Source organism: Schistocerca serialis, chromosome 12, assembly GCF_023864345.2.
Source record: "Schistocerca serialis cubense isolate TAMUIC-IGC-003099 chromosome 12, iqSchSeri2.2, whole genome shotgun sequence".
Lineage (NCBI taxonomy): Eukaryota > Metazoa > Arthropoda > Insecta > Orthoptera > Acrididae > Schistocerca > Schistocerca serialis.
Genome location: NC_064649.1, coordinates 106,319,673 through 106,335,152, shown reverse-complemented (window position 1 = coordinate 106,335,152; position 15,480 = coordinate 106,319,673). Strand labels below are relative to the sequence as shown.

General features: G+C 44.8%; 1 protein-coding gene across 2 annotated transcripts in view; it reads right to left on the bottom strand.

The window, feature by feature from the left end:
* Positions 1 to 4,766, bottom strand: part of LOC126428086 (collagen alpha-1(I) chain-like) — a 260,714-nt gene extending 255,948 nt beyond the window's left edge. For both annotated transcript variants that reach the window (XM_050089976.1, XM_050089977.1), the window contains exon 1: positions 4,616 to 4,766. In XM_050089976.1, coding sequence (XP_049945933.1) covers positions 4,616 to 4,685 — 70 coding nt within the window. In that variant the 5' untranslated portion in view covers positions 4,686 to 4,766. The remainder of the gene's footprint in view (positions 1 to 4,615) is intronic.
* Positions 4,767 to 15,480: the final 10,714 nt, after the last annotated feature.

Below are 15,480 nucleotides of genomic sequence, written 5' to 3'. Positions count from 1 at the left end.
TAAGTAATTATTTTTTTCCTAAATAACCCTAATTACTTTCATGCAACTAAATATTCTTTTCAAAGGCAGATCTGGCTCCGGCCAGTTTGATACCACATTTGTCAATTTTCCACTGTTCGTATGAGTATGCAAATTGGGAACGAAATTTCCGCTCAAACCTACGACTAATTTTGCCCTAAATAACCATTTGCCGATATCTCGCTCTTCGATTGGTTCTCAAAATTTGGAGAGAAATTTCTCTTCAAACGAGTAAATAATTTTTTGCTAATTATCGTAACTACTTTAAAACAATTAACATTTTTTAGTACAAAATTTCACGCTGGTCAGTTTGATATCCCATTTGTCGATTTCACGCTTTTCCTTTGGTTACGAAAATTCGGACAAAAATTTTCGCTAAAATCAGTTAATCCTTTCTAAATCTCCCTAATTACTTCGAAGCATTTTTTTTTTCTCTTTTGCAAAACTAGACGTCACGCTGGTCAGTTTGACACGCCATTTGTCCATTTCCCGCTCTTCGTTCCCCTGTCAAAATTCAGGCATAATTTTTCCCGAAAATTACTGATTAGTTTTATTTTGTCCATGGATCCTGGGATCCCCGCAGGCGTTAATAATAGTTGCTGAATGACGCAACCAGCCACAAATACTTTGTGAAAATTTTATTTTACTGTCATAACCGGTTTCCGACAACCATGCCCATCTTCAGATGGCTAATACTTTTCGTTACATGGATGTTTCGGTTAAGAGCATGTCGTCTGCCTTCACTGCACCAGAATATTTGAGTATCTAGTGCCACTTTATCAGTTGTTTCATTAATAAAAATACGCTAAAGTTCTTGTATTTTCTGTACATTTGATGCACACATAACAACTATTTTGCATCATATATATACATAAAATAGAAGGACTTAAGTGTATTTTTATTAATGAAACCACTGATACAGTGACACTAAATACTCAAGTATTCTTGTGCAGTGTGGGGCAGACGACATGCTGTTAACCGAAACATCCATGTAATGAAAAGTATTAGCCATCTGAAGATGGGCATGGTAGTTCGAAACCGGTTATGACAGTAAAATTAAACTTTCAGAAAGTACTTGTGACTGGTTGCGTCATTCACCAACAATTAGTTTTCGCAATTTCTCTAATTACTTTCAGACAGCTATATCTTTTTTGCGAAACTAGACTTCATGCTGTTCAATTTGATACCCCATTCGTCCATTTTCCACTCTTTCTTTGGTTACGAAAACTGGCAAAAAAATTTTTGCTCAAATTATTAATTTTTCCTTAATAATCTTAATTCTTTCGGGCGTATGAAATATTATTTCGTTCAATTAGGCCTCACCCTTGTCAATTATGTATCCCTTTTGCAAGTTTCCCGTTTTGTTTTGCTATAAAAATTCGGGCAAAAATTTCCCACAAATCCCTAATTAGTTTTCCTAATTTCTTTGATTACTTTGAGGCAAGGAAATATTTATTTGCATAACTAGACCTAATGCTGGCGAATTTGATTTCCCATTTGTCCATTTTCCACTCTTCGTTTGTGTAAGAGTATCTGGACGAAAATTTTTTCTCAAATTACTATTTTACTGCTAAATAACCCTAATTACTTTGAAACAACCAAATATTTTGAAACTTGCTGGCAGATTAAAACAGTGTGCCGGACCGAGAGTCGAACTCCGGACTTTTGCCTTATGCGGGCAAGTGGTCTACAATATGAGCTACCCAAGCACGACGCACGCCCTGTTCTCACAGCTTCACTTCTGCCAGTACCTCGCCTCCTACCTTCCAAACTTTACAGTTTGCAGAGTGAAAATCTCATTCTGGAAACAGAAGCTCTCCTGCGAACCTTGCAGGACTAACACTCCTGAAAGAAAGGATATTGCAGAGACATGGCTTAGGCACAGCCTCCGGGATGTTTCGAGAATGGGATTTTCACTCTGCAGCGGAGTGTGCGCTGATATGAAACTTCCTGGCAGGTTAAAACTGTGTGCCGGACCGGGACTCGAACTCGGGACCTTTGCCTTTCGTGGGCAAGTGCTCTACCAACTGAGTTACCCAAGCACGACTCACGCCCCGTCCTCACAGCTTTACTTCTGCCAGTACCTCGTCTCCTACCTTCCAAACTTTACAGAAGCTCTCCTGTGAACCTTGCAGAACTAGCACTCCTGAAAGAAGGGATATTGCGGAGACATGGCTTAGCCACAGGCTCGGGGATGTTTCCAGGATGAGTTTTCACTCTGCAGAGGAGTGTGTGCTGATATGAAACTTCCTGGCAGATTAAAAATCTGTTCCTGAACAAAAGCTGAAACTAAAAAAAAAGAAAAAATATATTGCAAAATCGGGCAAATGTGTGAAATGTTTTGTGTGAAAGTAAGAAATAAAGCAGATAGAGAAACATTTGATGTACTTTATTTGCTGTACGTAACTTGGAGATTGTTTCAATGGCACGCCAAATGATTCTTAAATATATTGTATCTCTTATTTTCGGACAAATCGTTTCACATGACATTTGACCGTTTTTGCAATATCGCCTTTTTTTCAATTTCAGCTTTTGTTCAGAAAGCTTTGCTTATTTTAGAGTTTTGTGAATTCAGTACTTGATTCGAAGGAAACTACTTTGACAACCAAATACCACAAGATTGTAAATTTTTAAGCAGAGAATAGCTGGACTTTGCAAAGATAAAGTTTCTGACACCTCGTGTACCTTCCTAGCGTCAGCTTTTTTCGAAATGTCTAATATGTGGTACTTGATTGGAAGGCATCGATTTTAAAAATCAAATATCAGATCAGTGCAACTTTTTGCACTCAAAATAGCTGCGCCTTGAAGAGATGAACTTTTTGACGTCTCATTTGCCTTCCTAATGTCCTATGCTATCGAAATGTTCTAAATGAAGTATTTGGTTCGAAGGAAGGCTTTTTGACTATTAAATATGACACGAAGACAGCTTTTTATACACAAAATAGCCAAGTCGTGAAGATATGGACTTTTTGACACTCGATTTACTTAGCTATCAGCAGTTGTTCCAAAAAAATACTTCAAATTTGGCTCATATCACTAATTAAATTTTTTATTGATTACCTCACGCTAGTCAATTTGAGACTCCATTTGTCCATTTCCTACACTTTTGTTCGGCTGTCGAAATTTGTATAGTAATTTTCCCTCAAATCGTTAATTTATTTTTTGCTATTTACAGTAATTTCTTTCGGGGAATTAAGTTTTATCACAAGTAGACCTCGCGCTGGTCAATTTGATGCCGCATCATACGATTTACCACTGTTCGTTTGGTTATGAAAATTGGGACAAAAATTTTCACTCATGTAAGTAATTTTTTTCCTAAATAACCCTAATTACTTCCTTGGAACTAAATATTCTTTTCAAAGGCATATCTCGCTACGCCCAGTTTGATACCGCATTTGTCAATTCCCCACTGTTCGTATGACTATGCAAATTAGGAACGAAATTTCCGCTCAAACCTGTAACTGTTTTCCCTAAATAACCGATTTGTAGATAGAAACTGTGTGCCGGACCGAGACTCGAACTCGGGACCTTCGCACACAATTTTAATATGGCAGGAAATTTCATAACGGCGCACTTCCCGCTTCAGAGTAAAAATGTCATTCTGGAAACATCCCCCCAGGCTGTGGCTAAGCTCCGCAATATCCTTTCTTTCAGGAGTGCTAGTTCTGCGAGGTTCGCAGGAGAGTTTCTGTGAAGTTTTGAAGGTAGGAGACGAGGAACTGGCACAATTGAAGCTGTGAGGACGGGGCGTGAGTCGTGCTTGGGTAGCTCAGATGGTAGAGGACTTGCTCGCGAAAGGCAGCGGTCCCGAGTTCGAGTCTCGGTGCGGCACACAGCCTGGAAGTTTCGTATCAGCGCAGACTCCGCTGCAGAGTGATAATCTCATTCTGGAAACATGCCCCAGGCTGTGTATAAGCCATGTCTCCGCAATAGCCTGTCTTTCAGGAGTGCTACTTCTGCAAAAAAAATGCTTCAAATGGGTCTGAGCACTATGGGACTTAACTTCTCAGGTCATCAGTCCCCTAGAACTTAGAACTACTTAAATTTAACTAACCTAAGGACATTACACACATCCATGCCCGAGGCAGGATTCGAACCTGCGACCGTAGCGGTCACCCGGTTCCAGACTGTAGCGCTGAGACTAGTTCTGCAAGGTTCGCAGGAGAGCTTCTCTAAAGTTAGGAAGGTAGGAGACGAGGTACTGGCAGAATTGAAGCTGTGAGGACGGGTCATGAGTTGTGCTTGGGTAGCTCAGTTGGTAGAGCCATTGCCCGCGTAAGGCAACGGTCCCGAGTTCGAGTCTCGGTCCGGCACACAGTTTCAATCTGTCAGGAAGTTTCGTATCAGCGCACACTCCGCTGCAGAGTGAAAATCTTATTCTGGAACCAAATTGCAGACACTGGTCACCTTGCTACCCCATTTGTCGATTTTCCATTTTTCATTTGGCTGTGAAAATTCGGACGGTAAACCGCTGTGTAATTTAAGGGGGTTGGTTTTCGGTCCGCTCAAATATGTTTGATTTTGTAAACTTTTACCGCTAGAGACGGGGCCACGCGGCTACACTAGAGGGAGCCGGTGTGGAGTGCCGGGCACGTACCGTACTCGCCGTAGTCGTAGTTGTCGTACTCGTCGTCCTCCGGCTGCTGCGCTTGCGGCCGGTCCAGCATGCGGCGGCGCGCGGCCCTGGCCGGCGCGTCTGCGGCGGGCCGCTGCCTCGTGCGGTCCCTGGCGCGCCCCCGGCCTCTGGAGGCGGCGTCGGGCGAGGCGGCGGCGGCCAGCGCCGCCAGCACCAGCAGCGCCAGAAGCAGCAGCGGCGGCGGGGCGCGCATGCTGCCGTCTGGAGGCCTCTGGCCGTCTGGGCGCAGCAGCCGCGGGCCCGCAGCCTCAAGGCGGCCGGGAGGCGGGGGCCAGGGAGCAGGGGAGGGGGCAGCCCGGGGGAGGGGAGGGGCCAGGCCGCCGCCTCCTGGACCCTCAGACGACCCCTCCTCCAGCACAGCCGCCTAGGCTCCAACATGGGTCCAGCCCAGTCTGGACAGTCGACAAGTGTCTCTAGGTACGCTTCACAGAGGAGCCAAACAAACTGGTACACATGTCTACTATTGCGCATCCTCATTTAGGTTTTCCGTGATTTCCCTAAATCGTTCATGATAAATGCCGGGATGGTTCCTTTGAAAGGGCACGGCCGACTTCCTTCCCAACCTTCCCCAATCCGATGACCTCGCTGTCTGGTCTCCTTCCCCAAACAACCCAACCCAACAACTCTAATACTGCGAAATTGGGCCAACAAATGTTCCATGGGATTCACGTTGGGACATCTGGGCGGCCAAATCCTTCATTCGAAATTTCCACACTGTTCTTCATATGAATCCATTCGAAATTTCCACACTGTTCTTCATATAAATCGCAAACAAATGTAACCCAGTGAAATGGCTCATTGTTATCCACAAAAATTCAATTTTTGTGCTTGGGATTCATGATGGGAGTCATGATGGGCGATCTGGGCGGCCAAATCCTTCATTCGAAGTTTCCAGACTGTTCTGCAAACGAATTGCAAACAACTGTAACCCACTGACATGGGTTATTGTCATCCATAAAAATTCCACCTTTGTGTTGGCGAGCATGAAGTTCTTAAATGGCACAAATGGTCTCCAAATAGCCGAACATATCCATTTCCACTCTATGATCGACACAGTTGGATCAGAGGACACATTCCATTCCATGTAAAAACAGCCCACACCATTATGGAGCCAACTTGCATAGTGTCTTGTTGACAACTGTCTAATATCGGGTAGAGCCCTTGCGAGCGCGCAGAAGTGCCACAACACGACAAGGTATGGACTCGACTAATGTCTGAAGTAGTGCTGGAGGGAACTGACGCCGTGAATCCTGCAGGGCTGTCAATAAATCCGTAAGAGTATGAGGTGGTGGAGACCTCTTCTGAGCAGCACGTTGCCATTACAGATAGGCTCAACAATATCTGCGGAGTTTGGTGGCCAGCGGAACTGTTTAAACTGAGTGTTCCAGGAGCCACTCTGTAGCAATTCTGGAGGTGTGGGATGCCACATTGTCCTGAAATATGTTGTGAATAGAATTGCACTCAGGAGCTAAAGAAACTCGTACACCCGCCTAATTTCGTGTAGGATCCCCGCGAGCACACAGAATTGCCGCAATACGACGTGGCATGGACTCGATTAATGTTTGAAGTAGTGCTGGAGGGAACTGACACTATGAATCCTGCAGGGGTGTCCGTAAATCCGTAAGAGTACGGGGGGGGGGGGGGGGGTGGAGCCTAGATATGCTCAACAATATTCGTGTCTGAGGATTTTAGAACATATACTTTGGTCGAACATCATGAATTACCTCTAAGGAAACGGTCTATTGACACACAGTCAACTTGGATTTCGAAAACATCCTTCTTGTGAAACACACCTAGCTCTTTACTCGCATGAAGTGCTGAGTGATATTGACAAGGGATTTCAGATCGTTTTCGTATTCCTGGATTTCCGGAAGGCTTATGACACTGTACCACACAAGCGGCTCGCAGCGAAATTGCGTGTCTATATCGCCTCAGTTGTGTGACTGGATTTTTGATTTCCTGTCAGGGAGGTCACAGTTCGTAGTAACCGACGGAAAGTCATCGAGTAATGCAGAAGTGATTTCACGCGTTCCAAAGGTAGTGTTATAGGCCCTTTGCTGTTCCTTATCTGTATAAACGATTTGGGAGACAATCTGAGCTTGCAGATGACGCTGGCGTTTATCGACTAATAAAGTCATCAGAAGATCAAAACAACGATTTAGTAAAGATATCTAAATGGTGGGAAAAGTGGCAGTTGATCCTAAATAACGAAAAGTGTGAGGTCATCCATATGAGTGCTAAAAGGAACTCGTTAAACTTCGGTTACGCGATAAACCAGTCTAATCCAAAAGCCGTATATTCAACTAAATACCTAGGAATTACAATTACGAACAACTTAAATAGCAAAGAACATATAGGAAATGTTGTGCGGATGGCTAAACAAGGGCTGCGTTTTATTGGCTGGACACTCAGAAAATGTAACAAACCTACTAAGGAGACAACCTACACTACGCTTGTCCGTCCTCTTTTAGAATACTGCTGCGCGGTGTAGGATGCTTACCAGATAGGACTGACGGAATACATCGAAAAAGTTCAAAGAAAGGCAGTACGTTTTGTCTTATCGCGAAATATGGGAGAAAGTGTCACATAAATGATACAGGATTTGGGCTGGAAATCATTAAAAGAAAGGCGTTTTTCGTTGCAACAGAATCTTCTCACGAAATTCCAATCACCTACTTTCTCCTTCGAATGCGAAAATATTTTGTTGACACCGACCTACATAGGAATAAACGATCACCACGATAAAAGAAGAGAAAACAGAGTTCGGACGGAGAGATTTAAGTGTTCGTTCTTTCCGCGCGCTATATGATGTTTGGAATAATAGAGAATTGTGAAGGTGGTTCGATGAACCCTCTGCCAGGCACTTAAATGTGATTTGCAGAATATCCATGTAGATGTAGATGTAGTGTTTGGTGGCCAGCGGATGTCTTTAAACTCAGAAGAGTGTTCCTGGGGCCACTCTGTAGTAATTTCAAGTCCGCGGAATGCAAAATGAGTAGATGCAGCTGATCAGAGAGGATGCTTACCCATGTATCACCTGTCAGAGTCGTATCTAGATGTATTCTGGATCCCGTACCACTTCAACAGCACACGTCCCACACCATTACTGAGCTTCCACCATCTTGAAAATCTCCCTGTTGACACGCAAGGTCCACGGATTCATGAAGTTGTCTCCATACTCGTACACGTCCATCCGCTCGATACAATTTGAAACGAACTCGTCCGACCAGGACTCATGTTTCCAGTTATCAACAGTCCAATGTCGGTGTTGAGGGGCCCAGGCGAGGCATAAAGCTTTCTGTAGTGCAGTCGTCAAGGATACACGAATGGGCCTTTGGCTCCCAAAGCCTATATCGATGATGTTTCCTTGAATTGTTCGCTCTCTGACACTTGATGGCCCAGCATTGAAATCTGCAGTAATTTGCTGAAGGGTTACACTTCTGTCACGTTGAACGATTCTCTTCAGTCGTCGTTGGTCCCCTTCTTGCGGGATCTTTTTCTGGCGGCGGCGATGTCGGAGATTTGAAGTTTTACCGGGTTCTTGATATTCATGGTACACTTCATCGCTACCCCGGAGATGCTGTATCCCGTCTCTCCTGCGCCGACTATAACAACCCGTTCAAACTCACCTAAATCTTGACAACCTGCCGCTGTAGCAGCAGTAACCGATCTAACAACTGAGCCAGACCCTTATTGTCTTATACAGGCGTTGCAGACCGCAGCGCCGTATTCTACATCTACATCTACATTTATACTCCGCAAGTCACCCAACGGTGTGTGGCGGAGGGCACTTTACGTGCCACTGTCATTACCTCCCTTTCCTGTTCCAGTCGCGTATGGTTCGCGGGAAGAACGACTGCTGGAAAACCTCCGTGCGCGCTCGAATATAATTTTACATTCGTGATCTCCTCGGGAGGTATAAGTAGGGGGAAGCAATATATTCAATACCTCATCCAGAAACGCACCCTCTCGAAACCTGGACAGCAAGCTACACCGCGATGCAGAGCGCCTCTCTTGCACAGTCTGCCACTTGAGTTTATTAAACATCTCCGTAACGCTAATGACGGTTACCAAATAACCCTGTGACGAAACGCACCGCTCTTCTTTGGATCTTCTCTATCTCCTCCGTCAAACCGATCTGGTACGGATCCCACACTGATGAGCAATACTCAAGTATAGGTCGAAAGAGTGTTTTGTAAGCCACCTCCTTTGTTGATGGACTACATTTTCTAAGGACTCTCCCAATGAATCTCAACCTGGCACCCGCCTTACCAATAATTAATTTTATATGATCATTCCACTTCAAATGGTTCCGCACGCATACTCCCAGATATTTTACAGAAGTAACTGCTACCAGTGTTTGTTCCGCTATCATATATTCATACAATAAAGGATCCTTCTTTCTGTGTACTCGACATACATTACATTTGTCTGTGTTAAGGGTCAGTTGCCACTCCCTGCACCAAGTGCCTATCCGCTGCAGATCTTCCTGCATTTCGCTACAATTTTCTAACGCTACAACCTCTCTGTATACTACAGCATCATCCGCGAAAAGACGCATAGAACTTCCGACACCATCTACTAGGTCATTTATATATATTGTGAAAAGCAATGGTCCCATAGCACTCCCCTGTGGCACGCCAGAGCTTACTTTAACGTCTGTAGACGTCTCTCCATTGATAACAACATGCTGTGTTCTGTTTGCTAAAAACTCTTCAATTCAGCCACACAGCTGGTCTGATATTCCGTAGGCTCTTACTTTGTTTATCAGGCGACAGTGCGGAACTGTATCGAACGCCTTCCGGAAGTCAAGAAAAATAGCATCTACCTGGGAGCCTGTATCTAATATTTTCTGGGTCTCATGAACAAATAAAGCGAGTTGGGTCTCACACGATCGCTGTTTCCGGAATCCATGTTGATTCCTACATAGTAGATTCTGGGTTTCCAAAAACGACATGATACTCGAGCAAAAAACGTGTTCTAAAATTCTACAACAGATCGACGTCAGAGATATAGGTCTATAGTTTTGCGTATCTGCTCGACGACCCCTCTTGAAGACTGGGACTACCTGTGCGTTCCTCTAGAGACTTGCGGTACACGGCTGTTAGATGCGGGGCAAGTTCTTTCGCGTACTCTGTGTAGAATCGAATTGGTATCCCGTCAGGTCCAGTGGACGTTCCTCTGTTGAGTGATTCCAGTTGCTTTTCTATTCCTTGGACACTTATTTCGATGTCAGCGAGGATTTAAAAAAGGAACTGCAGTGCGGTCTTCCTCTGTGAAACAGCTTTGGAAAAAGGTGTTTAGTATTTCAGCTTTACGCGTGTCATCCTCTGTTTCAATGCCACCATCATCCCGGAGTGTCTGGATATGCTGTTTCGAGCCATTTACTGATTTAACGTAAGACCAGAACTTCCTAGGATTTTCTGTCAAGTCGGTACATAGAATTTTACTTTCGAATTCACTGAACGCTTCACGCATAGCCCTCTTTACGCCAACTCTGACATCGTTTAGCTTCTGTTTGTCTGACAGGTTTTGGCTGCGTTTAAACTTGGAGTGAAGCTCTCTTTGCTTTCGCAGTAGTTTCCTAACTTTGTTGTTGAACCACGGTGGGTTTTTCCCGTCCCTCACAGTTTTACTCGGCACGTGCCTGTTTCCATCTGTATTTGAATACTCATGGTTATACCAGTTTCTTTGGCGCTTCAGTGTGTTACCCAAGTTACACTGAGATGAGAAAAGTCATGGGATACCTCTTAACATCATGTCGGACCTCGTTTCGGCCGGCGTAGTGCAGGAAATCGACGTCGCGTGGACTCCACAAGTCGTCGGAAGTCCCATGGAGAAATACTGAACCATGCTGTCTGTACAGCCGTCCATAACTGCGAAATTGGGCAGGTGCAGGATTTTGTACACAAGCTAACACGTCCATTATGTCCAATAAATGTTCCATGGGATTCATGTTGGGCGATCTGGGCGGCCAAATCCTTCTGAAATGCCTGGACTAGCAGGACAGAACGGATAAGGTTGTGTAAAGGGGCCAAAATGAGTTCCTGTCAGTTGCACTCAACATACCAACTTTATTTATCAACACACAATATTACAAAAACTTTAATCAACCTCCTTTGATTATCTTTAGATCGGCTGAAGGCCACATTCGAAATCCAAGACACAAGGCCAAAGCAAAATTGAAATACAAGATTCTTCTGGGGGTTTCACCCAAGAATATTTTCTAAATCTTCAATCTAATCGGCTGAAGGCCTTATCAATTTAATTTTAATGGAACTAGGCTGGAGGTCGCATAAGAGGAGTTTCAATCAAAAGGCAGAAGGCCTTATCTTTAAAATATTTACTATCTAAAACAGTCTTGATCACAATTTATTTATTACGGTGACCGGTTTCGACCACTACTGTGGACTGGAGTGATTTTCCAGCAGAAGGGGGTCCTTACTCATTGGTCTGAAGATGACCACAGTAGTGGTCGAAACCGGTCACCGTAATAAATAAATTGTGACCAAGACCGTTTTTAATAGTAAATATTTGTAACACATTGATCATTGTCACTCCCATAATGTATTCAAAAGCATCTTAAAACATTTCATATAAAATAAAGAATAACAATCTCATGCCTTAAGGGCAAGACAAGGACATTATTTTAAGAGATATTAATACTCGGCTTAAGGCCACAATAATTTAACGGCTTAAAGCCTTAAAAGATTTGATGTAAAATTCGGTTGAAAGCCCCACATGAGGAATAACAATCTTAGGTCTAAACGGCAAGACAGGAACATTAATTCAGGATATATAAAAACTCGTCCCGAACGCCACACATCAACCAAATAACTAAAACTCAGACAGGGAAGATACTATGTAACAGACATGGAACGGCGCTCAGAAGTTTACGAGGGTCAGCCTGTAATTATAACACTAATGCCCGTTTAGGCGAGACAGGCAGCTTGACCAACAATCTCTAAATCGGAAGGCAACCCAATCGACAGACAGCCGACGAACCAACCAACTACCTAATTTCGGTCACCAGACCAAAAACACTACAACCAAAATGCCAGCGAAGGGAAGAGACCAATAACGTCTTCAAACATTGGTGTGTTAATAAGCCAAGGCACAATAACCACTGACATACATGAGCATCGCAATGGCTGTGGAACTACACACTGTGGCGGACAGCTTCAACACAGTAAGAAAACACTCACTTGCTGCTCTGTCGCAACCGACCAACTGGCTACTTCAGTACACGGACAGCGTTACAGCATTTAAACCATTGCTCAATCGAACTGACACATGGTACGCGGTGTTGGACGAAACACTGCAACAAGAAACTCGAACACCCATGTAAGAGGTCCATGACTAAGAAATTTGTTGCTAGCGCACTGGAGCAGATGTAATTTCGATGGATTGCTCACGCGCTGCCTGCGATATGTAAGCTATAAGAAAACTCAGACCAGAGAGCAGTGTTGACTGCAGTAGGAAGTGTGTAGCAGTAGTAGCTAGGAGTCGTGTATATCGAGTTGGCTGGGCCGGTCGTGGGGAGCGATGGCGGTGCCTGAGCGTTGTAGTATAAGGTAAAAGCAGCCTCGCGTATGTGTGCTATTGTTATATCAAGTCTCATGTAAATGTTTTAAAAAATATCTTAATGTTGTGTACATAGTTCCGCGTAGTCAGCGCGTACACAACTTTCCCACTAGAGCGCGCCCCGCTAAGCACAACAGCGCAGGCGCAGCACTCGTCCGTCTCTGCACTACGAGATGGTGCTGCCTTAGAGACGGACCAAATTCTGCTTCCGCCGATCCGCGTATTAGTATGTAACGCAGCCAATGAGATTGCTGCTAACATAGAACCTTTTCTCCTCGCGGAACACACTCGCGCAGTGATACCTGAATGTGCGAGGTATTATAACGAGTGTACAGACCGCCGATTAATCAGTCTGCATTTGTCTGCACCAGTCTGCATTAGTCTGTACCAGTCTATAGTCAAGTTTCAGTTTGCGCCTAATAAGATTATCATATTCCTGTACATAGCCATGAAGAGAAATGTATAGACACTTTGTCAAGTATCAGAGATATGTGAGAATAAGATTAACGTACCAAGACGAAAGGAACTTCAGATTGTCAATTGTAAACAGCATCCAGAATCTAGTTAAGTAATTTCTATGCACTTTATTATTTTAATGGATGTGTGTGAAAATTAATCAAGTTCTGTTTAAAGTTGGTCACCGTCAATCTGCTACTCTAAGTGTGCAAGTGGCATTTCTATCGTCTCACCTAACAGCAGAAGATAAACACGCCACGATAAGACCACGAGACATATTGCTGACACTCGCCTATGTCGTTAGAGCGACAAGTCAGATAATCTGATGGTGTGTGTACCGAAGGTCTTACAGTACGCACACCACACTTAATAATAATCTTTCTTAAAAAAAGTTAACTTTTGACAATCATTCATCTCAATTTAAAGAATTTACCAATTTATCAAATCCATGGTCATCCCGATTATTCTAAAGAAAAATCAGTTGTTTCTTTTTATGCATGACAAATCTAGCGGCCAGCATTGCACTGGGCTGTGCCAGAAAAATTCCTTATAGGAGCTGAGATATACACGTTATCCGGCCACCTTATTGAGGTGAGAATTTTCAATTTATTCAGTATGATCTTTCAGGGCCATGGCGCAGCATTGCTGACGTCCAAATTTACCACTTTAAAATGGTTCAAATGGTTCTGAGCACTATGGGACTTAACATCTGTGGTCATCAGTCCCCTAGAACTTAGGACTACTTAAACCTAACTAACCTAAGGACATCACACACATCCATGCCCGAAGCAGGATTCGAACCTGCGACCGGAGCGGTCATGCGGTTCCAGACTCAAGTACCTAGAACCGCACGGCCACATCGGCCGGCTTACCACTTTAGATTCACAGTCAGTTAATTATTGAAAGGTTAAAAATTAGCCACAATTTTATTGAGAGTTTAGTCATTTCATTATTCCAAGGTTACAGAAGTAAACTGTTGGTAGGTTACGCTAAATGTGAACGCAATATACTTATATTTTTTCCTGTTGGGAGGTTACACGCATAAAACTAATCACTGATGAAAAACTAGAACAAATCACTGGCGGACACACACACAAATCCGAAGGACGATCGGTGACGATACACACATCCTCAGACCAGACGACCGAGCAACAACCAACCGAGGTCGTTGCCACTCAAACTGTGTCTGTCAGCAACGGTCGGCCGAGTCTTGCCTATCCGGAGCTCACTGCAGCTCCAACCCGCCTCACCCCGATGCCCGTCGGGAACTGGGAGACACGGCGATCTGGGCACACTGGCTCGGATCCAATCGTGCAGAGGTAACTCTCGCCCATTGGCCACCACGTCTCCGCACAAGAAGGAACCGAGCCACGTCCTGCAAGATGATCCAGTGGCGAGGTCCAGAAATGGTCAAAAGACCAAACACAAGTCGTCCAAAGAGGCGACCAACAGAACGACCGACCAACGGTCGATCCCGCTTTCATCTCTGTCCATCAGACAGTTCATCCTGAGTCGCCAGCGCTCGGTGAATACCGGCTGTCTGCGCCTCCCTAGTGCTCCGTATCCGACTACTGCTACATCCCGACTGGACTTCTGCCGTGTTCCAACTCCATGGCGATCCGGGCATGCTGGCTCGGACCCAATCGTGCAGAGGTAACTCTTCCCCATTGTCCATGATGTCTCCACAGAAGAAGGAACCGAGCCATGTCCAACAAGATGATCCAGTGATGAGGTCCAGAAAAGGTCAACATACCAAACAAACGTCGCCCAAAGAACCCCAACTGAACGACCGACCAACAGTCGATCCCGCTTTCATCTCCGTCCATCAGGCAGTTCATACTGAGTCGCGAGCGGTCGGCGAGTACTGGCTGTCCCCGCCTCCCTAGCGCTCCGTCCCTGACTACTGCTACGTCCCTGCACTTTTGCCGCATTCCAGCTCCAACCGCTCCAGGTCTGATCTCCCCTCATGACACACGACGACCGGGAAGTAATAGCCGTCCAGCAAAGATAATAGGGCAGGGCTAATATCGATACGCTCTGCTGCTGCCACTCATGGATAGCAGTGACACCAGTAATTAAAATCGAAATGACGAGACGGCCGTACGGCAAAAATAAGGTGTTAAATAATAGATGGCACGTACATGAGCCACGCATGTCTCACTTTCACTCGAAATTTCCAGAATGTTCTACAAACGTATCGCAAACAACTATAACCAACTGACATGGGTCATTGTCATCCACAAAAATTCCACCTTTGTGTTGGGGAGCATGAAGTTCGTAAATGGCACAAACGGTCTCCAAATAGCCGAACATATCCACTCAATGATAGACACAGTTGGATCAAAAGACACATTCCGTTCCATGTAAAAACAGTCCACACCATTATGGAGCCACCACCAACTTGACAACTTGGATCCGTGGTCTGCGCCGTAACTCGAACCCTACTGTAGGCTCTTACCAACAGAAATCGGGACACAAGGCCATAGTTTCCAGTCGTCTAGGGTCCACCCAGTATGGTCACGAGCCCAGGAAAGGCACTGCAGATGATGTCATGCTGTTAGCAAAAAATGGTTCAAATGACTCTGAACACTATGGGACATCTGAGGTCATCAGTCCCCTAGACGTAGAACTACTTAAACCTAACTAACCTGAGGACATCACACACATCCATGCCCGAGGCAGGATTCGAACTTGCGACCGTAGCAGCCTCGTGGTTCCGGACTGAAGCGCCTAGAAACGCTCGGTCACCGCGGCCGGCTGTTAGCAAAGGCACTCTCTCGACACTG